Source organism: Mustelus asterias, chromosome 15, assembly GCF_964213995.1.
Source record: "Mustelus asterias chromosome 15, sMusAst1.hap1.1, whole genome shotgun sequence".
Taxonomy (NCBI): domain Eukaryota; kingdom Metazoa; phylum Chordata; class Chondrichthyes; order Carcharhiniformes; family Triakidae; genus Mustelus; species Mustelus asterias.
Genome location: NC_135815.1, coordinates 20,315,198 through 20,341,471, shown reverse-complemented (window position 1 = coordinate 20,341,471; position 26,274 = coordinate 20,315,198). Strand labels below are relative to the sequence as shown.

General features: G+C 45.1%; 1 protein-coding gene across 1 annotated transcript in view; it reads right to left on the bottom strand.

The window, feature by feature from the left end:
- Window positions 1–26,058, bottom strand: part of fmn2b (formin 2b) — a 415,410-nt gene extending 389,352 nt beyond the window's left edge. Inside the window, exons 1-4 of the mRNA XM_078230648.1 lie at window positions 26,012–26,058; window positions 17,983–19,877; window positions 16,474–16,592; window positions 13,862–14,120 (exon numbers count right to left, since the gene is read on the bottom strand). Of these exons, the coding sequence (XP_078086774.1) occupies window positions 13,862–14,120; window positions 16,474–16,592; window positions 17,983–19,877; window positions 26,012–26,058 (2,320 nt within the window). The remainder of the gene's footprint in view (window positions 1–13,861; window positions 14,121–16,473; window positions 16,593–17,982; window positions 19,878–26,011) is intronic.
- Between the last annotated feature and the right edge of the window lie 216 nt (window positions 26,059–26,274).

Genomic DNA, 26,274 nt, shown 5'->3' with positions numbered 1-26,274 from the left:
CAACTAATATATACTCTCTTCCACCTTCTTCCATCAGGGAAAAGATTCAAAAGTCTGATGTGTATAGCGCACAAGGAACAATACTTTTCACCGTGTAGGAATACATGTGACAATAGTAAATCAAATCAAAGAATCTTGCTAAATGTAAGTTTGCAGATGTCAGTGACTGCCTGTTCGGAAACCAAAAGGTAGCGTTAAGGGATGTGTGTCTGATTGGGTAACCATTAAAAATAAGGTATAGTTTTAGGGAGGTTTAATTTAATGTTCGTGTCGGGAAAGAAACCTGTAATTGTATTTTGTGCTAAAGTGTTTGTGTGGGGGTTAGTTTCAGTTCCGACTAAGATTCTATTGTGATCGAGAGCACTTTGGCATGAAAGGTAAATACCATTGTTAGGCAGCTAGAGGGGCCCTGGGGGGGTGGCAGGTAGCTCCTTTTCTTCGTTAGTTTCAGCTGAAAGCAGTTGGGAGGTAGATCATGAGGTACTACACAATTCTCTCTGCTCTACCGAGGGAAACACAGCAAGAAGTCTCACAATACCAGGTTAAAGTCCAACAGGTTTATTTGGTAGCAAAAGCCACTAGCTTTCGGAGCGCTTGCTGCTCCTTCGTCTGGCAAATGGGAGTTCTGTTCACAAACAAGGCATATAAAAGACACACTCAATTTACAAAATAATGGTTGGAATGCGAGTCTTTACAGGTAATCAAATCTCAAAGGGTACAGACAATGTGAGTGGAGAGAGCGTTAAGCACAGGTTAAAGAGATGTGTATCGTCTCCAGACAGGACAGTTAGTGAGATTTTGCAAGCCCAGGCAAGTCGTGGGGGTTACAGTTAGTGTGACATGAACCCAAGATCCCGGTTGAGGCCGTCCTCATGTGTGCGGAACTTGGCTATCAGTCTCTGCTCAGCGACTCTGCACTGTGTGTCGTGAAGGCCACTTACCCGAAGATCAGAGGTCGAATGCCCGTGACTGCTGAAGTGTTCCCCAACAGGAAGAGAACACACTTGCCTGGTGATTGTCGAGCGGTGTTCATTCATCCACTGTCGTAGCGTCTGCATGGTCTCCCCAATGTACCATGCCTCGGGACATCCTTTCCTACAGCGTATCAAGTAGACAACGTTGGCTGAGTTGCAAGAGTATGTACCGTGTACCTGTTGGATGGTGTTCTCACGTGAGATGGCAGCATCCGTGTCGATGATCCAGCACGTCTTGCAGAGGTTGCTGTGGCAGGGTTGTGTGGTGTCGTGGTCACTGTTCTCCTGAAGGCTGGGTAGTTTGCTGCGGACAATGGTCTGTTTGAGGTTGTGCGGTTGTTTGAAGGTAAGAAGTGGGGGTGTGGGGATGGCCTTGGCGAGATGTTCATCTTCATCAAATGACATGTTGAAGGCTCCGGAGAAGATGTCGTAGCTTCTCCGCTCCGGGGAAGTACTGGACGACGAAGGGTACTCTGTCCGCCGTGTCCGGTTTGTCTTTTGAGGTCGGTGCGGTTTTTCACTGTGGCGCGTCGGAACTGTCGATTGATGAGTCGAGCACCATATCCTGTTCTGCTCAATTTATTTTGTAAATTGAGTTTGTGTCTTTATATGCCCTGTTTGTGAACAGAACTCCCACTCACCTGACGAAGGAGCAGCAAGTGCTCCGGAAGCTCGTGGCTTTTGCTACCAAATAAACCTGTTGGACTTTAACCTGGTGTTGTGAGACTTCTTACTGTGTTTACCCCAGTCCAACACCGGCATCTCCACATCATGACTACCGAGGGAAAGCAGAAGGTTAGCCAGCTCTTTTAGCTTTGCTGTAAGAAATAATGCTACAATGGAGTAATGGTTCAGACAGCCTGTGCCAAAGATCTAAAGAGCAACCAGTTATGAAGCTAGAGAAATTAAGAAAAGTTTCCAAAGGTTTGGAGTTAAAGGAAACAATGAAGAAATTGGGAAATAGAACAGGATTCTGTTCAGGGACACCAAACAGTGCAGAGACAGACAAAAAATAAATAAATTGGTGAGGATACTCGAGAAAGGTTTTCTAAAAATAATCTTAAAGTTTGAAATGTCATACTATCATCTATAAACAAATGATAACATTTTAACGGATATCAGAATTGGTGCAAGTGTAAAATTCTGAAAGATTAATCAGAAATCCTGGCACAGACGTACTGCTAAAAAAGTGAAGTGGAAGCTCTGGTCAAATGGATCTTGGAATGCAGATTGCTAAGTGAATGTATTTAAGTGTATATTAGGAGTGGAGTTGGGAAACACTCATGACAAACATCTGGGAGAATTCGGAGGAGAAAAGTTGCAAATTAACTGTGTGCTGATGAGACCATTGTAGTTTCAAATGGACTTTATCATCCGTGTTAATGTGTGTATTATTTAAGCTAAAGGAGTATATTATCGGAGTATTATATTATAATCCATTTTCAGGTTTATTAATTTTTTTCTTGTTAAAACTAGTCAACAGTCCTGTGACTCCGATTCCACTGGTTTTTTCAGCCAGGGTTCCATTCTGGGAACCCTGGCTGAAATTAAATGGGGTGTCAAAACCAAGCAAGAATAAACCAGAGACCCACAATATTACTTGCTGCAAAGATCACAAATACAGTCACATAACTCACCATCAGTGTTCACTTCTGAGAACCGAGGCAAACCACTACCTCAGCCCAAATCAGAGTAAATTAATTGGTCTTAGTCAGTCATTACAGAGCTAACATTGCTATTTTAAAAAGGCAGTTAAAATACATAAAAAGGGTTTTCTCTGCTTGCAATGGAGCACCATGCAGAACTATTTTTGTGTTTCTTCTCACTCACTCCTTGATAACGTCTTTTAAAAAAAAAGAGTAACGTGAATTAGAATACCACTTTCACGTTTGATTCGAGCTGACAGGCAGTGACAAAAAGTAGTCATTCTGCTCTGATATATTTCCCTGCTTGGACTAACTTAACCTGGGTAACAAAAAATACTAACAAGTCAAGGCAAGAAGGGGAGGAAAAGTTCAGATCAGCAAAGTCATTTGACATTCATGACAGGGACTAGAATCCTGTCAGACCTCATTCTGGATTCAAAGCATGGACGAAAACCTGAAAAAAAGTATGATCTATTTTTGGTGCATCACCACTTGCTTTACAATAATCTCTTCTGAAGGTTGGCAACAGTGGTTAGCACTGCTGCCTCACAGCACAAGGGACCCGGGTTCAATTCCCAGCTTGGGTCACTAGCTATGCGGAGTCTGCACATTCTCCGTGTCTGCTCCAGTTTCCTCCCCCAGTCCCAAAGACATGCAGGTTTGGTGCATTGGCCATGCTAAATTCTCCCGCAGTGTACCCGAACAGGTGCCAGAGTGTGGCGACTAGGGGATTTTCACAGTATCATTGCAGTGTTAATGTAAACCTATTTGTGACATTAATTAACAAACTTAAACACTGATACCCACAGAGTTGAATAGATTTCTAATCTTAAAATTGGTTATTTGGGCAATGCATCAGAGGACAATTAGCACTCAGAATGAGGCAGTTTTTACAGGAGGGGGAAATGATCAATTATTCTATAGTAATAAATTTTACACTTTACCTGCTGGCTATGAGCCTGAGCCAGCCATAATATGGGTGGCACGGTAGCACAGCGGTTAGCACTGCTGTTTCACAGCTCCAGGGACCTGGGTTCGATTCCCGGCTTGGGTTACTGCCTGTGTGGAGTTTGCACATTCTCCTCGTGTCTGTGTGGGTTTCCTCCCACAGTCCAAAGATGTGCGGGTTAGGTTGCTTGGCCAATGCACCAAACCTGCACGTCTTTGGGACTGGGGGAGGAAACTGGAGCAGACACGGGTAAATATGTGGGGATATGGGGGTAGGGCCTGGGTGGGATTGTGGTCAGTGCAGACTCTTTCTGCACTGTAGGATTTCAATGATTCTATGAAGTGGCCCTAACTATGTGTACCTGGGAGCATGGGCAATGAATGATGGCTGGCAATTGGGCCTTTTGCCCCCACAAGCAATTGGGCCACAGGCTGGATCAACGGGAAACTCCGTGTCCAGACTGTTTCTGGGCATCAAACCTGTGCCTGGGACCGACAGGGTGGTGAGGGTATGGGTAGGGGAAATAGTCACTCTGGGGTTTTGACTGTCACTCCTCCCCTTAAATTAGCATCAAGAACTGTTCCCTCTTCAATTAAGAACAGGCACTGGTCTCTCAGAGCTGGAGGGTCAGAGGCTTTTCAATTTTGAGAATGGCAATAAATTGGTAATTCATGTAACATTAAGATGCCTATTGTTTAAAAAAATAGAAAAATCAGGCACACCACCACTGTTGGTTGGGGCCTGCGGAGAGCAGGAATCCCTCTACATATCAGCTTTTGGCTACACCTTCAGCCAGACAAGCAGGGAGACCATGTAGTCCTACCAAATCCTTGTCCACTAACATCTAGAAGGATAAGGGCAGCAGATACATGGGAACCCCACCATCTGGAAGCTCCCCTTCAAGCTAATCACCATCCAGACTTAGAAATATATTGCCGTTCCTTCACTGTCGCTCGGCTTATAGATTTATTTAATTTGGATTGAGGAGTGGGAAAGTCTTAAGGTGTTCAGGGATCATATACATATATTTTGGAAGGGGTAATTGCTATATAAATCAGGGTGTGCATTTAATAAGTGTTATAGCTCTAGTCATGCTTTTTTAAAAAAAAGTTTAATAAATAGTCTTTAGTTGTTACACAACGATTGGGCTGGTTATTCTAACTGGAGGTTTCACGCGAGTCCTCACCATTCCAAAATGAAACTATATGCCACCACAAACCAGTGTTTTAAGTTGAGATGCCCTCACAGATAACATCTGTGGGGTTTGTGATAATAGGTCTTTCAGGATGACAGGACATGGAGAAAGAGAGCAGTTAAAGCATATTGCATCTTGGGGCTTTATTAATAGGTGCATTGAGTACAAGAGCAAGATGATTATGTTGAACATGTATAAGACAGTAGTTATTCCTCATGCAGAGTACTGTGTCCATATTTGAGGGTAGACCTGAAGACATTGGAGAGAGTACAAAGGAGATTCACAGGAATGATTCCAGGGATAGAATTGGAAGCAGGAGGACAGATTGGAATGGCTTTCCTTGGAGGAAAGGAAACTAAGAGACGAGACTTCATAGAGGTAATAATGATCCTGAAGGGTATGGACAGGGTAAATAGTGAGAAACACTTCCCACTCGAGAGCATCAAGCCCAAGAGGGTACAGATTCAAAATAGATGGCAACAGGAGTAAGTGAGGTGAGGAATATTTGTTTTTCACCCAGAGGGCGATTGGAATCTGGAAGAAACTTCTTGAGCAAGTGGCATAGGCAGGTTCGATCAAGGTATTCAAAAGAAATTTGGATTACTATCTGAAAAGAACGAACATGCAAGGTTACAGTTAAAGTTTATTTATCAGTCACAAGTAAGGCTTACATTAACACTGCAATGAAGTTACTGTGAAATTCCCCTAGTTGCCACAGTCTGGCACCTGTTCAGGTCAGAATTCGCTGGACTCTGGGGTGGTTCCCGCAGATTGGAAAACAGCAAATGCGACGCCACTGTTTTAAAAAAGGAGGTAGCCAAAAGGTGGGCAACTATAGGCCGGTTAGCTTAACTTCTGTAGTAGGGAAAATGCTTGAATCGATCAAGGAAGAAATAGCGAGACATCTGGATATAAATTGTCCCATCGGTAAGACACAGCATGGGTTCATGAAGGAAAGGTTATGTTTGACTAATTTGGTGGAATTTTTTGACAACATGACATGTGCAGTGGACAATGGGCAACCTGTGGATGTGGTGTATCTGGATTTCCAGAAGGCATTTGACAAGGTGCCACACCAAAGACTGCTACATAAGATAACAGATGCACGGTTTTACGGGTAATGTATTAGCATAGACAGAGGATTGGTTAATTAACAGAAAGGTCAATGGGTGTTTTTCTGGTTGGCGATCAGTGAATAGTGGTGTGCCTCAGGAATTAGTGTTGGGACCACAATGGTTTACGATTTACGTAGATGATTTGGAGTTGGGGACCAAGTGTCGTGCGTCAAAATTGGCAGATGACAATAAGATGAGTGGCAGAGCAAAGTGTGCAGAAGATGCTGAAAGTCTGCAAAGGGATATAGATAGTCTAAGTGAGTGGGCGAGGGTCTGGCAGATGGAGTACAATGTTGGTAAATGCGAGGTCATTTTGGTAGGAACAACAACAAAATGGACTATTATTTAAATGGTAAAAAATTGCAGTATGCTGCTGTGCAAAAGAACTTGGATGTCCTTGTGCAGGAATCGCAAGGAGTTGGTTTGCAGGTGCAGCAGCTAAGGCGGCAAATGGAATTTTGTCCTTTATTGCGAGAGGGATCGAGTTTAAAAAGTGAGGTTATGTTGCAGCTGTATAAGGTGCTGGTGAGGCCACACCTGGAGTACTGTGTACAGTTTTGGTCTCCTTACTTGAGAAAAGGATATACTGGCACTGGAGGAGCTGCAGAGGAGATTCACTAGGTTGATTCCGGAGTTGAGAGGGTTGGCTTATGAGGAGAGGCCGAGTAGACTGGGGCTATACTCATTTTAATTCAGAAGAATGACGGGAGATCTTATAAAAACATAAGGTTATGAAAAGAATAGATAAAATTGAAGCAGGGAAGTTGTTTCCACTGGCAGGCGAAACTAGAACTAGAGGACGTGGCCTCAAAATAAGGGGAAGCAGATTTAGGACCGAGTTGAGGAGGAATTTCTTCACAAAGGGGTGTGAATCTGTGGAATTCCCTGCCCAGAGAAGCAGTTGAGGCGACCTCATTGAATGTTTTTAAGGCAAGGATGGATAAATCTTTGAACAGTAAAGGAATTAAGGGTTATGGTGAGCGGGCGGGTAAGTGGAGCAAAGTCCACAAAAAGATCAGCCATGATCTTATTGAATGGCAGAGCAGGCTTGAGGGGCCAGATGACCTACCCCTGCTCCTAGTTCTTATGTTCTTAATGCACCTAACCAGCATGTCTTTCAGAATGTGGGGGGAAACTGGAGCACCCAGAGGAAACCCACACAGACAGGGAGAACGTGCAAACTCCACACAGACAGTGACCCAAGCTGGGAATCGAACCCAGGTCCCTGGCACTGTGAAGCAGCAGTGCTAACCACTGTGCTACTGATAAGGCAGGGGGTGGGATTAGGTATAATGCTCTTTCAGTGAGCCAATGCTTGATGGACCAAACAGCCTCCTTCTGCTCTGTAAAGATTGAGATTCTGAACTCCACTAACACAGCCACCAGCGATCACAGCAAATGTTCCACTCTAACCCAAAAGCAATGCAGTGTTCCAACTGCTCCCACTCAAGATTAACTTTTATTCATTCATGGGCTGGCTGGCTGGTCAGCCAGCAATTATTGCCCATCCCTCGTTGCCCTTGAACTGAGTGGCTTGTTAGACCATTTCAGAGGTTAGTTGAGAGTCAACCACATTGCTGTGAATCTGGAGTCAAATGCAAGCCAGACCAGGTAAGGAGGGCAGATTTCCTTCCCTAAAAAGGACATTAGTGACCAGGTGGGTTTTTCTGACAAACAACAATGGTTTCATGGTCATCAGTAGGTTCTTGATTCCAGATATTTCTTATTGAATTCAAATATCATCCGCCGTGGCTGGATTCGAAACCAGGTCCCCAGAACATGAGCGAGTTTCTGGATTAATAGTCTAGTGATAATACCACTAGGCCATTACCTCCCCCTAATTCAGTCCAGACCCAAGATGGAATCAGGAAACATCCCTCATGTACATGAGCCCATAATTGCTGGATGGAATTAGCCACCAGGGAAGCTATGGCATTCTCCTCCTCGAATCCCTATTCAAATACAATTCCATTTATTTGAATGTTTTGCCAAGGTAGAAAATTCACTTTTCATTCCTTCAATGTTGACGGTTTACTTAATATTCAAAGTATTTAAGTTGAAGTTTCATACACAATTTTCCTGCATTTTACACATTGCATTTCATACTTTGAATAGTATTTTTAAAAATCCTCCCTGATGCATTAAAGCCAAGTCATGAAGTTATTTTTTCCCCCCGCAGGTACCAGAATTCTAAAATGGACCAGATTCCTGTCACATTCACTAATTCACAAAGTCAATGACAACAAAGCCTATGCAACATACAGTTCCCAGGCTAACCTTTAGCTGTAGGGAAACACTGCCAAACATCTGGCTTCCAGGCCGAATTGTATATTCAACCCTGATCAAGCCAGATGAGTGATCTCTCTGGAGCTATAGCTGAAAACACAAAATTCTCAGTTTCAATAGGGTAAAGGTGATGATAATGTGGATTAAAAACCTCTGCTTTTCTCCCTCAAGTGTGCACAAATGACTACATCTCCTGAACTCAAACAAAGGGCCAGGCTTCCTGTTCCGCTTGTTCACAGAGCCCCCTCCCACGGATATGGAATGAAGCACAGAATATCATTGCGGCACGGTGGCACAGTGGTTAGCATTGCTGCCTCAGCATCAGGGACCCAGGTGACTGTCTGCGTGGAATTTGCATGTTGTGTGTACGCGTGGGTTTCCTCTGGGTGCTCCAGTTTCTTCCCACAGTCCAAAGATGTGCAGGTTAGGTTGGTTGGCCATGCTAAATTGACCCTAGTGTCAGGGGATTAGCAGGGTAAATATGTGCGGTTACTGGAATAGAGCCTGGGTGGGATCGTGTTCGATGCGGAGTGGATGGGCTGAATGGCCTCCTTCTGCGCTGTAGGGATTCTATGATTAGTATCTATGACGTAGCACTATGCTTGCTGGCAACTCCATTACCTTCTAGCTTACCAGAGGCTTCAGCGGTCTCTGGCTACAAACTCCCAGGGCAGGATTTTCCTTCCCCTCCACAGTGCTTCACGGTAGCAGCGTGCCACTCGTTGATGGCAAGATCTTATGCCCTTGTTGGCAAATGGGATTTCCTGTTGAATGCACCCTGAGCCTCTGGGAAAGCGATGGTGGGGGGTGCGCCATTGGTGGGACTGTAAGATCCCACCGGTGTAAACAGCAACAAGATTTGGGTGCCAATGTCAAAGACAAATCCAAGACCCAATCATTCTGAAAAAGGTCAGTCAGTCCATTGTTCTCAACGGAGATCAGCTTGGAATACCTTAGAGAACCGATATCCAATTTTCCATCCGATTAAAGGAAAAATATGTCCTCCCAGCTCACTACTGGACAAAGCAACATCTCAATTTCTCTGCTCCTCACTCACTCCAATCCATCTCCATCTGAATTAGTAGCAATTCTGGTTCTCTCAATCAACCTGAACACAGTCAATCCTGTTGACAAGGAATGGTGCTGTAGTGGCAAAAAACATAGATACTAGGAGCAGGAGGAGGCCAGTCAGTCCTTCGTGCCTGCTCCATTTGGATTTTCAGAAAGGTTTTGATAAAGTCCCATGTGAGAGGTTAGTGTGCAAAACCAAAGCACATAGGTTTGGGGGCAAAAGGATGGATTGAAAATTGATTAGCAAAGAGTAGGAATAAATGGGTCTTTGAGCAATGGCAGGCAGTGACTCGTGCAGTCCCAAACAATACACATCAATGATCTGAATGAATTCATTATGATAGTTCATTCTCTATCTAAACACTATACTCCTATGCTCTCCCCATACCCCTTGACACCTCTGGAGTCAAGAAATCTATTTCTGTAAATATATTCAGTGACTTGGCCTCCTTAGCCTTCTGTGGTAGAGAATTCCAAGGCTTTCCAATCTCTCGAGTGAAGAGGTTTCTCATCAGGGCCGACCCCGTATCCTGAGACTGTGACCCCTTGTCCTAGATCCTCCAGCCAGAAGAAACAACATCCCTGCATCCAGTCCGTCAGAATTTTATACATTTCAATTAAATCCCCTCATTCTAAATTGCAGTGAATACAGGCCCATTTGACCCAATCTCGCCTCATGACAATCCTGTCACCCCCGGATTCAGTCTGGTGAACCTTCGCTTCACTTAGTCTATGGCTTGCTTGCAGTCTATATCCTTGCTTGATAAGGAGACCAAAACTGCACACAACACGCCAGGTGTGGTCTCACCAAGGCCCTGTAAGCTGCAGTAAGACATCCTTGCTCTGTACTCAAATCCTCTTGCTATGAAGGCCAACATACCATTTGGCTTCCTAACTGCTTGCTGTACCTCCATATTTGTGTACAAGGGCACCCAGGCCCCTTTGTATGTCAACATTTCCCAATTTAATACTTAGTCATTCTGTTTCTCCATCTAAAGTGGAGAACTGAATATTTCTCCACATTATGCTGCATCTGCCATGTATTTGCCCATTCACTCAACTTGTCCACATCACCTTGAGGCCTCTTAATATCCTCCTCACCACTCTCATTCCCACTACGTTTCATATCAAAATTGAAAATAGGAGTTTTGGTTCCCTCATTCAAATCATTGATGTATATTGTGTGGGACTCCACTAGTCACTGCCTGCCATTTCTAAAAATGGCCATTTATTCCTACTGTCTGCTAATCAATTTTCAATCCATCCTTTTACTCCCAAACCCATGTGCTTTCGTTTTGCACACTAACCCCTCACATGGGACTTTATCAAAAAGTCTGAAAATCCAAACACACTGGATCCACTGGGGCTGGGTCACCCTCATCTATTCCACTAGTTACATCCTCAAAGATTTCCAGTAGGTTTGTCAAACATCATTTCCCTTTCATAAATCCATGTTGTCTTTGTCTAATCCCCTGTTGGTGGTTTTTTTTTTAAACTGTCCTCTTATCGCATCCTTTATAATAGGCTCGAGCATTTTCCCTACTATGGTGTTAGGCCAACTAGTCCTCAATTCCCCGTTTCACCCTCCCTGCTTTGTTAAATAGCAGGGTTACATTTGCCACCCTCCAGTCTGTTGGAACTGTTCCAGGATTTGGAAAATGACAACCAACATATCCACTATTTCCATGACCATCTTTAGTACACTGGGATGTAAATGATCAGGCCCTGGGCATTTATCAGCTTTCAGTCCCATTAGTTTCTCCAGTAACACTAATTTACTTCAATTCCTCCTTCTCACCAGATCCTGGATTCCTCAGTATTTCTGGGAAGTTGCGCACCTTTCTCCAAGATTACAAAATTAAATTAGTTCGATTGCTGCACAATTTCCTTTTTCTCCATGATCAATTCTCTCATTTACAGACTGCAAGGGACTTACATTTGTCTTCACTACTCTTTTTATATACTTATAAAAGCTTTTAAAGTCTACACACAACCATCTCAGCGTGAAATATCACACATGCACACACTGACCTCTGATGTACTGATTTTTACTCAGCAGAACCATAGAATCCCTTCAGTGCAGAAGGCCGCCATTTGGCCCATCGATTCTGCACCGAATCGCATTTTACCCAAGCCGACCCACACATTTACCTTTGCTAATCCCCCTAACCTATACATCTTTGAACACTAAGGGGCAATTTAGCATGCTCAATCCACCTAACTGCACATCTTTGGACTGTGGGAAGAAACCGGAGCACACAGAGGAAACCCACGCAGATATTTGCACAGTCACCCAAGGCCGGAATTGAACCTGGGTCCTGGGTGCTGTGAGGTAGCTGGGCTAACCATTGTGCCACCCTTTCTGCCAGAAGCAGAATGTCAATTCTCCGACACTTCCTCCTTGCTTCCCCTGGACCAACGATCCCACTATTGAGCATCATGCCATTTTATCCAGAACAGTCACTGAGCTCATCTCTGGAGACCCATTTTCGACAGCCTCCCACCTCATTGTCCCCCCGCATCCCAAACAGCTGCTTCGTTCAGAAACAAGAATACAGGATGGTGGAAAATGTCAGCAGGTCTGCAAGGAGAGAAAGCAAAGTTAGCATTTCAAGTCTTTTTGGCTCTTTGTCAAAACTAAAGAGGGAAAGAATGTATTAGAAATAAGCCTGCTTCCACCTTCTTTCCAAAATCCATAAACAGGACTGCCTTGGCCGACTCATCTGTTCCTGCCCCTTCTTCCTATCGCAACTTTTATCCTTTCCTCCCCTTGTCCAGTCGCCCCCTACACAGTGTCTCATCACTTCAACAGTTCCCATTTTTCTGGCCCCAAACATCTCATGATGGATGTCCAATCCCACTACACCTCCATCCCCAACAGGGTAATGTGAGCTCTCCATTTTCTTCTTGAACAGAGATCCCAACCAATCCCCACCCACCACCCTCCTCCTCCACCGAGCTAAACTCATTCTCATACTGAACAATTTTTCTACTAATGCCACTTGCATTTATGGGTACCCACATGGGTCCAAGCTCTGCCTGTCTTGGTGAGGAGTGTGTGCAATATTCATTATTCTAGTCCTATTCTGGCCTCATTCCTTTTACCAATACATTAACGGCCATATCAGTGCCACTTCCTGCCTCTACCATGAGCCAAAGATTTCATTGACTGGTTTCCAATCTCACCTTCATCTGGTATGGACCATCTGATTCTTCCCTTCTCATCCCCTCTCCCAGGAATAGGATAACTAATATTTACCATAGACCCATGATTCCCACACCCTCCTACTTCCTATAAAAGGAGCAATATTCCCATTTTCTCAATCTCATCTAATCAGGCGATGAAACTTCAAACCAGCGCTCCTAATACGTCTTCCTTTCACCTCAGCTCAGGATTCCACCCTCCCATTGACAGACACTCCATCATAGCTGATTCACACAATTCTGCTCTCACCTCTTCTTGCCTCCAAGAACCACAATAGAGTTGCCCTTGTCCTCACTTTCCAACCCACTAGCCTCTGTACTCAACGGCTCATCAGCCACCATTTCTGCCAGCTCTTAATGTGATGCCATCACCAATCATATCTTTCCCCATCCTCCATTTTTGGCATGCTAAAAGAGGTCCATTCCCCCAGCAACATCCTGGTCCATTCCTCAGTCACCTCTAACCAGTATCTCATGCGTGCACAGGAACTGCAACACTTTTTAACCTTCTTCCTTTTCATCTTCCAAAGGCCCCAACTCTCTAACACAGCAACTTTACGTGTACTTTTTTTCAATTTAATATACTGTATTTGGTGTTCACTATGCAGTCCCGTCTGCAATGGGGGCGCCAAAACCCAGTCAGGGTGATCACTTTGCGGAGTACCTCCGTTCAGTGTGCAAGCATGACCGAATTTCCTGTTGCTTATCGTATTAATTCTCCACTTGCTCCTACTCTGATCTTCTGTCTTACTCAGTGTTTCCAAGGAATACAAACTAGAGGAACAGCTCATCTTTCAATTGAATCTTGAAGGCTGCAATATGCCAAAGAGTCCAACAATTTCAAGCCATGAGTCCTGTTCCCCATTTTGCTTCTTTGTTGCTGTTGGTTGTCAGCAGGATTAATAGGGTAAATATATGGGGTTACAGGGATGGGGCCTGGGTGGGATTGTTGTCTGTGCTGGTCCAATGGGCCGAATGGCCATCTGCACTGTAGGGATTCTATGATTTTATTAACCTGAAATGCTAACTCTATTTCTATCAACAGATGCTGCATAATGTTTTTATTACACATCCACATCTTTCTGATCTACTTGCATTCAATCCAAATTCTAAAACAAGCGCAAGTCCCGCACTTCATGGGGGTAAATGGTCAAAGATATATCAGTGATGACTCCACCTCTGTAACCAGGAAGGAAAGCCCAGCCTCCCAAACTTTGGAAGTTTCTATGGGACACAGTAGCTGCAGTGGGCATCACAGCAAGAGCAGGAGGTCACTCCAGAAATGACTCTCCTTCCAAAAGCTGTAGCTGGGAATGCAGACAAGAATTGTCTGACCAAACTCTCCCCTCAATCCCAGAGGAAAAATCAGCCACACAGTCCCAAAACATTTATTACAGACCCTGGAGGTATGTACTAAGTACAAGTGACAGGTTCGTCCTCAACCTGGTTTTCACCAGTAGCTTCAGGAATTGCAATGAGGGTGAGCAGAACCAGATCTGCCGAGCTGCTTGGCATAATCAACTTGTGTCTTTTCAACAACCGACAGGTTCTGTATTTCCCTCGGCTGCACTCAGATCCAGAGGCCTGTTGGCATTGGATTTTAGGACTGTCAAAATGCAGGTTCCTTGTCACCTCTTCTCTATATCCATCTCCTTCAGGATTCCATGGCTTCTCATATGCCTTAAATCAGCATACAGGTTATTAAACAACATAGCACAGTGTGTGCAGTCAGTGTACAACAGTAGCACAGTGGTTAGCACTGCTGCTTCACAGCTCCAGGGACCTGGGTTCGATTCCCGGCTTGGGTCACTGTCTGTGTGGAGTTTGCACATTCTCCTTGTGTCTGCGTGGGTTTCCTCCGGGTGCTCCGGTTTCCTCCCACAGTCCAAAGATGTGCAGGTTAGGTTGATTGGCCATGCTAAAAATTGCCCCTTAGAGTCCTGAGATGCGTAGGTTAAAGGGATTAGCGGGTAAAATATGTAGGGATATGGGGGCCTGGGTGGGATTGTGGTCGGTGCAGACTCGATGGGCCGAATGGCCTCCTTCTGCACTGTAAGGTTTCTATGATTCTATGATTTCTATGGTAATCAGGAGACTTGGATCCCCAACTCCCCAGGTAGTCATGAAGGGAAGTGCTGACAATAATCTTGATTGGTAAAGGGATCAAAGGTTACATGGAGAGGGTCACCAATTCACAATACTGCACAAACCCAAGAATTGGACTTGAAGTAGTTCAGTGGCCATAGTATGATCTTACAATATAATATCTTGCCCCCATGTCCTACAGGTCAAAGCCAAGACTAGCCTAATCATTACTTAATACCTACCATGCATAACAATTCAGAATCAGAGAATGCCAACAGAACAGAAGGGGGCCATTCGGCCCATCATGTACACACTGACTACAATCCCACCCGGGCCCTATTCCTGTAATCCCACACATGCCCTCTGCTAATCCCCAACACCATGGTCAATTTAGCATGGCCAATCAACCTAACCCGCACATCTTTGGACTGCAAGAGGAAACAAGAGCACCCAGAGGAAACCCACACAGACACGGGGAGAAAGTACAAACTCTACACAGTGACCCGAGGCCAGAATTGAATTCAGTTGGCGATCTCATGTCAACATCAGGTCCAGGTCCCACAGAATCTATGCTGACACTTCAGTATAACAGAGTGCCTGCCGTATTCACAAAGGAGCATCCATTGGATGAGATGCCAAATCATAATCTGACTTCCCTGCTCACTGCACTGCCATGGAACCTTCCATAAGAAAGTAGGAGCAGCCATTGCATTCTGACCAAACATTTCTCCCTCAATAATCATCATGTTATAACTCATCAGAATAACCTAGTGACAAAGTTAAGCTTCAAATCTCCATACTTTTATTTTCAAGCACACTTGTCGTCCTAATTCAGCTCCCATGAAAGGGTGGATAATAGTATTTTCTTGGATTTCTTTGAAGATGTTTTAGGAACTGCCTTGTGCAATTTAATCCCATTTTCTGAGAAGACTGCAAGTCAGCAGCCTTACTGATTAAACATTATTGCACTCCAATGTGGCAAGGCATCTCTAATGCCGTGCAAACACCCTTAAAATGGTCAATCCTTCATTAGTTGAATGAATTTTACAAGCAGGTCATGTATGGCCTATACAAAAAAGAGTTAATAATACCAAATTTATTTGTCGTTTACAATATAGTTTGATACACAACTCTATTTTGTAGAGTCAACGTTTCTGCTCCGGAGGCAAAACAACTACAAAGTTGGTGCCAATTTGAACATAAATCCCACTTGCCAGGCCTGGGTGAAAACTGAACTCCTAAGTTAGTCAATTTGAGGAGCATGGTCAGCCTCACGGCCATTTGTTGCCACAGCCTTCTGGATCAGGAATTCAGCATCAGAGCTGATGACCAAGAAGCTAGCAACAGTCCAGATAGTCAGAGATTTACAGCACAGCAAGTGGCCCTTTGGCCCATTGTGTCTGTGCCAGCCAGCAAGCGTCCATCGATCCTAATCCAATTTTTCAGCACGTAGCAATCCATAGCCTTGCATGCCATGACGTTTCAACAGCGCAGCTAATAAAGGCAAGTGTCCCACATGCCTTCTTAACCATCTCATCTACCTGTCCTGCTGCCTTCAGGGATCTTTGGACACGCAGCCAATGTCCCTTTGGTCCTCTGTACTCCTAGTGCCCGACCATTCATCATCTAGTCCCTTGCATTGTTAGCCCTCATCATCTCAATTTTCAGGGTTAACTTCCATTTGCCACTGTCCTGACCAGTTGACCAGCCCAACTATATTGTCCTGGAATCCAAGGCTTTCCTCCTTGCTATTTATCACACCAATTTTTACGTCATCTGCAAACTTACTGATCTTACCTCCCATATTCACATCTAGATATACACTAGAAACAGCAATGGACCCAGCACCAATCCCTGCAGTACGTCACCAGGTACAGGCTTCCAATCAAGTCCTTTGACCTTCGTCCTTTTCCCACTGCCTCCAAGCTAAATTTTGGATTCAATTTGCCGTGGCCCCATGCGGTCTTAACTTTTTGATCAGTCTTCCATCCAGGATCTTGTCAAAAGCCTTACTGAAGTCCACATAAACTTCACCAACTGCACTGCCCTCAACGCACCAAGTCACCTCTTGAAAAATTCAGACAAACGCATTGAACTGGATCATTTATTCTGGTTGGGAATCTTGGCAGATGCCAATCTGGCAGGGCCTGGCATGGTGGGAGAGAAGGGTAACTGTTAGGTAACTGTCCAAAGCAGCATTGGCTAAAGGATGAAAAACATTATCTTGGAGTGTGGTTAAGATTTGGAATGCACTGCCCGAAAGTGTGGAGGAGTTCAAATATAGATGTTCAGGAGAAAACTGGATCACCATCATACGAAAAGGAACAAATGTGCATGGATATAGGGAGCAGCATTGCTCAAAGACCCAGAGACAATGTGTCAAATGGCCTTCTCTGCTGTAACCATCTGTGATTCAATCAGCTACAAATACCCGATATCACCCTTCCCTGCCCAGTCACAAAAAGGAGGCAATGGCCTAGTGGTATTATCACTAGACTATCAATCCAGGAACTCAGCTAAGGTCCTCGGGACCCGGGTTCGAATTTTGCCATAGCAGATGGTGCAATTTGAATTAAGAATCTACTGATGACCATGAAACCATTGTCGATTGTTGGAAAAACCCATCTGGTTCATTAATGTCTTTTAGGGAAGGAAATCTGCCATCCTTACCTGGTCTGGCCTACATGCGACTCCAGAGCCACAGCAATGTGGTTGACTCTCAACTGCCTCTCCAAGGGCAATTAGGGATGGGTAATAAATACTGGCCAACCAGCGATGCCCATGTTGCATGAATGAATTAAAACTCAGCAATGAGAGTTCAGAGCAGAGTCATAATGTCGATCATATTACATTCACAATGGTGCAGTCTCAACTAATTCACAATTCTGTGCATTCGTTGAACCAGAGACATTCTGCAAAATTAGCCCAAACACCTCAACCCAGTCAGATAGCAAACATTTTATATTCATGGCCAGTATTTAATCACAGCTTTCCATTCCAGAGACCACTGTCTACCACTCCTGTCACTAAGTGCATGTCTAATAGATTGAAGAGTAAATCAATGGTGGCTTTGAAAAAGACTTGAACTTGAACAGGAGTACTAAGGGCGGCATGGTGACACAATAGTTAGCACTGCTGCCTCAGTGTAAGGGACCTGGTTTCGATTCCCAGATGGGTGACTATCTGTGCAAGTCTGCACATACTCCTCGTGTCTGTGTTAGTTTCTTCCGGGTGCTCTGGTTTCCTTCCACAATCTGAAAGACGTGCTGGTTAGGTGCATTGGCCATGCTAAAATTCTCCCTCCGTGTACTCGAACAAGCGCTGGAGTGTGGCGACTAGGGGATTTTCACATCAGTGTTAATGTAAGCCTACTTGTGACAAATAAACTTTAAACAGAATAATTGAAAAGACAATGGTACCTTTGCAATAGTTACAGCCCAAGCAAGGATGCACTTACCAGTGAAGATCTCAGGGTAGTTGCTGTCAGCAAGCGAAGGTCTTTTTACAGGTCCCAGAGGTAGAATTTCTGGAGATTCTGATTGCTGCAAAGTATCCACAGATCCGGCTTTCCTGATACTGCCTCCCTTTGGCCGTTTCACTTCCTCTGTCCAGTCGGCCGAGCGACTGAGGGAACCCTTCCCACTGGAGAGCTTCTGCTGTCTGGCTTGTGCTTTGCCCCGCTTGTGCTCAGCTGCCCGGCGCCGCCTCTGAAACAGGGGGCTCTGTGATGGCGAGACGGTGGGCGAGTTGCTCGGAGAGCTCAGCTGCCTGGTCGTCGTTCTGACGAAGATGGCATTGACTGGAGGATACGGCCTGACGACTGTCGATGCTGCCACGGGGAAAGGCCGGTGTGGTCGAAGGGTGCCGGCAGGAGATTCCAACTTAACGTGGGGGCCGCTGCTTTTAACTGCCGAACCAGGGAGAAACACCTCGGAATCGTAGCCGGTGTGGTCACAAGTCAGCACGTGGTCCACGCTGAGGTCAGCACACTTCTCCCCAGCATGGGCACAGAGGCAGACCTTTCCAGAATGGACAGGAGAAAAGTCAAATCCATTGTGGGTGAATGAGAAATCACAGTCTGGGGCAAAGCCTGGCACTGGGGCAGCACTTTCTATGGAAACATGCCCTGGTGTTAGATACTCAGCATTGTGATTGGTTAAGGAGCTGCAGTTTCCTTCAATTTTTGCCCCTTGCTCCTGCAGACCATGGAGAGAGTCAAGACTTCCCTCAGTTTTAGCTCCCAGCTCCTGCAGACCCTGGAGAGGGGCAAGACTTCCTTCAGTCTTAGCTCCCAGCTCCCGCAGACCCTGGAGAGGGGCAAGACTTCCTTCAGTCTTAGCTCCCAGCTCCCGCAGACCCTGGAGAGGGGCAAGATTTCCTTCTGTCTGAGCTCCCAGCTCAAGCTTTCCTACCTTGTTGGTCCTGGGGGAGGAGGCCACGTCTGGAAGGCTTCCCTGGGCATCAATGCCAGTCAATTGCTCGGTGAGGAGGAGGAGGAGGCTGTCGCTCCTCCTGTGTGGGGGTTGCGGTTGGTCGGGGGCAGCCCGGAGGGAGCCCTGCTGCAGTTGAATAGCGTGTTGAATGTCAGAGAGCAGGTCCTCGTGCTCTGCCGCCGAGTGGAAGCTGTAGATGTCGGTGTCCGAGCCAGAGCTCTGCCTTTGTCCATCCCGGAGCTCGGAGGGGGCCGGGAGGCTGTCATTGGTGAGGTCCAAATGCTCGGCCTCGGTGTCTGACAGACCCCCTCCCTCATCCGCCGAGATGCTGATGTCTGGGGTCTTTGTGATGGAGTGCACACTGTCTAATTCTCCCGTCTGCAGGGCCCGGCTTTCCAACACATCCTCCCTGGTGCCATTTTTAGCCCGCGATGGCGCTTTCCTTTTCCTGATGGAGAAGACGGAACGCGAGGACTCTGATTTCTTCTTCCTGCCGTCTCCCCCCTTGCCCTCCTTCCTCTTGCCCCCCGACCCTTTCTTGGCGCCCTCAGCATCCTTGGGCCGGGCATCCTCCGGCCACTCCTGCCCCTCCCCCCCGGCCCTCTTCAGCTTCCCCTCCTGGTTGCCCATGCTAGCGAACGGCCAGAAGCACTTGCCCCCCCTCAGGCCATGCCCCCGGCTCCGAGCTCCCGGTGAGGCAGGGGAGAGAGACGCTCGCTCGGTGCCGGTGATTCTCCCATCCGCTGTTGCAGCCTCTCTGCATAATGTGGTCCCCTCCTCTGGGACATGCTCAGTGCAGCTCGCACTCTTGCACGGTCTGTGAGGCAGCAGCAGCTCAGCTGTCCTCTCCACACAGGGCAAGAAGCACCTCTCAGTGATGTTGTCAGTCAGCTTCTCAATGGTGTGAATAGCCTTCATCCTAAAGAGAAAATCCATGGCAGTAGGTCAGAGGATTGAAAGCCACCACCTCAAAGACTGCAATTGTTCTGCGAGAGAGAGAAAAGAGGGGGGATTTTAAAAAATGGATTAATTACACACTGCAAAATTAGTTTAAAAATAGAAAAATCAAAATGCAAGGCATCTATTCTCTAGGAAGAAAGAGGGGGGAAAAAAAAGAGAGAAAGGGATGGATTAATTACACACCGCAGAATTACTTTACAAATAGAAAAAATATCAAAACGTAAAGCATCTATTCTGGAAGAAAGAGAGGGGGAGAGGGATAGGAATGGATTAATTACACACCGCAGAATTACTTTACAAATAGAAAAAAATATCAATGTAAAGAATCTATTCTCCAGGAAGAGGGGGAGGCGGGGGTAGGGATAGGAATGGATTAATTACACTGCAGAATTAGTTTACTAATAGAAAATATAAAAATCTAACGCAACGTTTCTATTCTCCTGGAAGAGGGGGGGGGGATAGAATTACACACTGCAGAATTAGTTTTAAAATATTGAGATAAAAATGCAAGGCATCTATTTGCCTGGAAGTTGGGGGGGGGGGGTGTGGAAAGAGGGGGAAAAGGATGAATTAATTACACATTGCAGAATTAGTTTACAAATAGAAGATAAAAATCTAACGCCAACGTTTCTATTCTCCTGGAAGAGAGAGAGAGAGAGGGGAGGGAAAATAATGGATTAATTACACACCGTAGAACTAAGTTTTAAAATAGAAAAAGATTTAAATCTACAGTTTCTGTTCCCATAGAAACCGCTTACAACCCACAAGGATACAAAATCCCCCCCGGGGAGATCTAAACAGACTGCTAGGCACACCACCCGCCCGAGAAAATAAAATCTATGGATTAGAAGCATCCTTGTTACTGCAAACCAATGCCTACTATGTTTGAAAGACTGATTGGTGTTTATTTCTTTGCTTACACTGGGTGACACCAGAGCTAACATTTAAGCAAATGTTTCATCGGTCCTGAAGCTATACATTTCCAAACTGCTGTTGGATAACAAGAGACTTTGCAGTTGATTCCTATTGTAAAAAGAGCAAACCCACTTGATCTAGGGACATGATTTATCATATGTATTTCTTGCGCACTATATAGACAAAGCATACGATACATATATATATAAGGAAAGGAAATGGTACAGAATGTAGTATTACTTTATCTTGCCCTTGCCTTTTAAAATTTCCAAAAGATAAAGCATGTTTTATCTTGCAGGAAGCTTGTCAGAATATAAAAAGCTTCTCGTTCAAGATTCATTACTGAGGTAAAAGGTGGATTACAAAGCTTTAAGCAGCTATAGAGACAGACCTCTCGTGTACACGACAAGCAATGACATGTGTGTGTGTGTTTCTCTGTCTCCTACACTAGTCATTGAGAGGACTGGGGGAGGGAAGGCAGGGGAATAATGAATGAGTCTTGTAAACACTGCTGCAGCCTGGCTCCTCTTGTGACGGTATCGGCAAGATAATTGTAGATCAGGAGAAGATAGATAGTGATAAAGTCATTACAAAAGAGAACATTTAGCCTTATCAGTAGAGTAAAGAAAATAGAATAGAAGATACTCATTTGACACATTAGCCAAATTTGTGACCAGTGATTTTTCATAGGGAAAGAGATACAAAAGTCTGAGTCACGTACCAACCGACTCAAGAACAGCCTTTTTCCTGCTGCCATCAGGCTTTTGAATGGATTGACCATACATTAAGTTGATCTTTCTCCAAACAATAGCTATGACTGTAACACGATGCTCTGCACCCTTTCCTTCTCTCCTATGCACGATACGTTTTCTCCGAATAGCATGCAAGAAACAATACTTTTCACTGTAGCTCAATACAGGTGACAAAATCAAATCATAGGAGTGCATGTATGCCAAGCACACTGGCCTGGTTATTGTTCAGAAAGACATGCCCTAGATTTTCTTTCCCCTTCACTGGAGGCCAAATGTTCACAATTTTAAAGGATGGCTTAACATCTTTACCAGTCTTCACCTCACCTACAATTATCTTCTCTGATACAGTCAGAGTGGTGGGAAATTTACCATGGTGGGCAGCATGGTAGCACAGCGGTTAGCACTGCTGCTTCACAGCTCCAGGGACCTGGGTTCGAATCCCGGCTCACTGTCTGTGTGGAGTTTGCACATTCTCCCCGTGTCTGCGTGGGTTTCCTCCGGGTGCTCCGGTTTCCTCCCACAGTCCAAAAGATGTGCGGGCTAGGTTGATTGGCCATTCTAAATTGCCCCTTAGTGTCCCGGGATGCATAGATTAGAGGGGTTAGTGGGTAAATATGTAGGGATATGTGGATAGGGCCTGGGTGGGATTGTGGTTGGTTTAGACTCAATGGGCCGAATGGTCTCTTTCTGCACTGTAGGATTCTATGATTCTATGAAATGTTCAGGACAAAATTAAGAGGCACTTGTGTGGGTTAAAGGTATACCGGTATGGATCTGACAAGAGAAAATCACGTTCAACTAACTTCCTGGAGTTTTTCTTTGATGAAGTGGGAAAGTGGGTTGATGAGGGCAATGTGGTTGATAGGGTGTACAGAGACTTCCAAAAGTGCCACAAAGACGACGGAGTAAAGTTAGAGCTCATGGAATAAAAAGGAACAGTAGCAACATGCATGCCAAATTGGCTGAATGGCAGCAAACAAAAAGTAGTGATTAGTGGATCTCCTATTGGGAAATGAGTTAGGGCAGGTGATGGATGAGAGTGTGAGGGAACACTTTGGATCCAGTGATCATAATGCCATTAGTTTCAACCTGATCATGGATAAGGATAGATCTGGTCCTCGGGTTGAAGTTCTGAACTGGAAAAAGGCCAAATTTGATGAAACGAGAAAGGATCTGGAAAGTGTGGATTGGCACAGGCTGTTCTCTAGCAAGGATGTAAATGGAAAGTGGGAGGCCTTCAAAGGAGAAATTTTGAGAGTGCAGTTTGTATGTTCCTGTCAGGATTAAAGGCAAAGTAAATAGGAATAAGGAACCTTGGTTCTCGAGGAAGATTGTAACACTGATTAAGAGGAAGAGAGAGTTGTATGAAATGTAGAGGTAACAAGGAACAGATCAGATGCTCGAGGAGTATAAAAAGTGCAAGAAGCTACTTAAGAGGGAAACCAGGAGGGCTAAAAGACGACATGAGGTTGCTTTGGCAGACAGAGTGAAGGAAAATCCAAAGAGCTTCTATAGGTATGTTAGGAGCAAAAGGATAGTGAGGGATAAAATTGATCCTCTTGAAGACCAGAGTGGTAGACTGTGTATGGAACCAAAAGAAATGGGGGAGATACTAAATGGATTTTTTGCATCCGTATTTATTGAGGAAACGGGCATGGAGTCTACGAAAATAGGGCAAACAGGTAGGGAGGTCATGGAACCTTTACAAATTAAAGGGGAGGAGGTGCTTGCTGTCTTGAGGCAAATCAGAGTGGATAAATCCCCAGGACCGGGCAGGGTATTCCCACGGACCTTGAGGGAAGCTAGTGTTGAACTTGCAGGGGCCCTGGCAGACATATTTAAAATGTCAGTATTCACGGGGGAGGTGCCGGATGATTGGAGGGTGGCTCATGTTGTTTAAAAAAAGGTTCCAAAAGAAATCTGGGAAATTATAGGCCAGTAGGTTTGATGTCGGTGGTGGGCAAGTTATTGGAAGGTGTGATAAGGGATAGGATCTACAAATATTTGGATAGACAGGGGCTTATTAGGGAGAGCCAACATGGCTTTGTGTGTGGTAGGTCACGTTTGACCAATCTATTATAGAGTTTTGCGAGGAGGTTACCAGGAAAGTGGATGAAGGGAAGGCAGTGGATGTTGTCTACCTGGATTTCAGCAAGGCCTTTGACAAGGTCCCTCACGGGAGGTTAGTTAGGAAGGTTCAGTCGCTGGGTATACATGGGGAGGTAGTAAATTGGATTAGACACTGGCTCAATGGAAGAAGCCAGAGAGTGGTTGTAGAGGATTGCTTCTCTGAGTGGAGGCCTGTGACTAGTGGTGTGCCACAGGGATCGGTGTTGGGTCCATTGTTGTTTGTCATCCAGATCATTGATATAGATGACAATGTGGTAAATTGGATCAGCAAATTTGCTGATGGTATAAAAATTGGAGGTGTAGTGGACAGTGAGGAAGGTTTTCAAAGCTTGCAGAGGGATCGGGACCAACTAGAAAAATGGCAAATTGAATTTAACGCAGACAAGTGTGAGATATTGCACTTTGGAAGGACAAACCAAAGAAGAACGTACAGGGTAAATGGTAGGACTCTGAAGAGTGCAGTTGAACAGGGGGATCTGAGAATACAGGTACAGAATTCCCTAAAAGTGACGTCACAGGTGGATAGGGTCATAAAGAGTGCCTTTGGTACATTTGCCTTTATAAATCGGAGTATCGAGTATAAAAGTTGGAGTGTTATCGTAAGGTTATAGAAGGCATTGATGAGGCCGAATTTAGAGTATTGTGTACAGTTTTGGTCACCTAGTTACAGGACGGATGTAAATAAGGTTGAAAGAGGGCAGAGAAGGTTCACAAGGATGTTGCCAGGACTTGAGAAGCTGAGTTACAGAGAGAGATTGAATAGGTTGGGACTTTATTCCCTGGAGCGTAGAAGATGGAGGGGAGATTTGATAGAGGTGTATAAGATTTTGATGGGTATAGATAGAGTGAATGCAAGCAGGTTTTTTCCGCTGAGGCTAGGGGAGAAAAAAACCAGAGGGCATGGGTTAAGGGTGAAAGGAGAAAAGTTTAAAGGGAATATTAGGGGGGGCTTCTTCACGCAGAGAGTGGTGGGAGTGTGGAATGATCTGCCGGATAAAGTGGTAAATGCTTGGTAAGGTAAGGTAAAGGCAAGGTAAAAACACTTTTAACATAAAAGAAAAACTTGGACGGGTTCTTGGATGAGAGGGATGTGGAGGGATATGGTCCAAGTGCAGGTCAGTGGGACTAGGCAAAAAAATGGTTTGGCACAGACAAGGGCCAAAGGCCTGTTTCTGAGCTGTAATTTTCTATGGTTCTATGGAAGCACGTGTTACAGTGGGGTCCCCCTATTGTTAGGACTCCCTGCTATTCAAGATCTACATTAATGACCCAATCTAGGCTCGACTATGATGCCCTCGTGGTTGAATAGTCGGAGCCAGTCTGACCTGAAAAGGTGGCTTTTTCAGGAGGTATCAGAGGGCAAATAGCATTGAGCAGGACCAAGATTCTAGCCCCCCACCCCATCCCCTTGCATGGTTCAGGTTTATAACGTGGCTTAGGGCATTTTATTTCCTTAAAATGGCACCAGCTGCTGCAGGCATCAGCCAAGGAGTTCAGCAGAAAAGGAAAAGTTGTGAAGGTTATTTAGAAAACATTGACACGCTCTGTCTGCCCATCCCGAATGCAAAACACGGCCCCAAACCCTGGACTGTTGGAGACCAGACGCATGATTGATATGCATTGGTGACCCAGTGGAGGTCCCGATGAGCCGACCTATGTGGGAATTGCCCCGGACGCTTCAACTTCCGATGGGATGTCGACCTTTGTGCACACTTTTGATTCAGAGTTCAGAGTCCGAGAGTTCAGACAGCTCCACGTGTACTTACCTGGATAGTTACCCAAATGACTAAAACTTAGTCTAATTCCTGGTTAACTACAGAACTGACATTCAGACTCTGCAAGCCACACTCAATTAACACACCCATTTATTTGTGCACTTCAATTACTAACAATGCAAACCGGACCTTTAAACCTCTCAATCAGCAGTTAGATGCCATCGTGGATGGGTTGCGGGGTGTGGGGGGGGGGGGGGGGGAGGGGGTGGTGGCAGGTCCCCTCTGGTGATTGCCATTCCTCGGAAGATCTACGCCAAGATTTGAAAGCAAAGACTTACTTATCCATTCTGTTTAAAATAGTTGAAACACAGATCAATAAAGTTAAAGCTACTGTGAGCTTCTGAACTTGGCACCAGTTTTTGCATGGTGTATACCCACATAAAATTATAGCTGTAATGGAAAATTTGAAACCAAAACAGAATGCACTGAAACCTAATTACAGCTATCAACCCATACTTTCCCCATCTGGCTGGTGACCCAGTTTCAATCCATATAACTGGATGAAAAAGGTATGCACATACCTTATGGTACTGGACACATGATTCAGAGTCATGAGCACAAATGTCATCATGACAGTTGGAAAATTTAAATTCAATTAAGTAGATCTTGAATCTGTAATGGCGGACACCTAGTACCCAGATTGTTGCCAAAACCCATCTTGTTCGCCAAGGTCTTATTTGAAAGGAAGCCTGCGGTCCTTACTTGGTCTGGCCGACATATCGCTGCAAATCTGAAATGGCCCAGGAAAGCCACTTAGCCGTGTCAAAAGGCAATAAAACCAGCA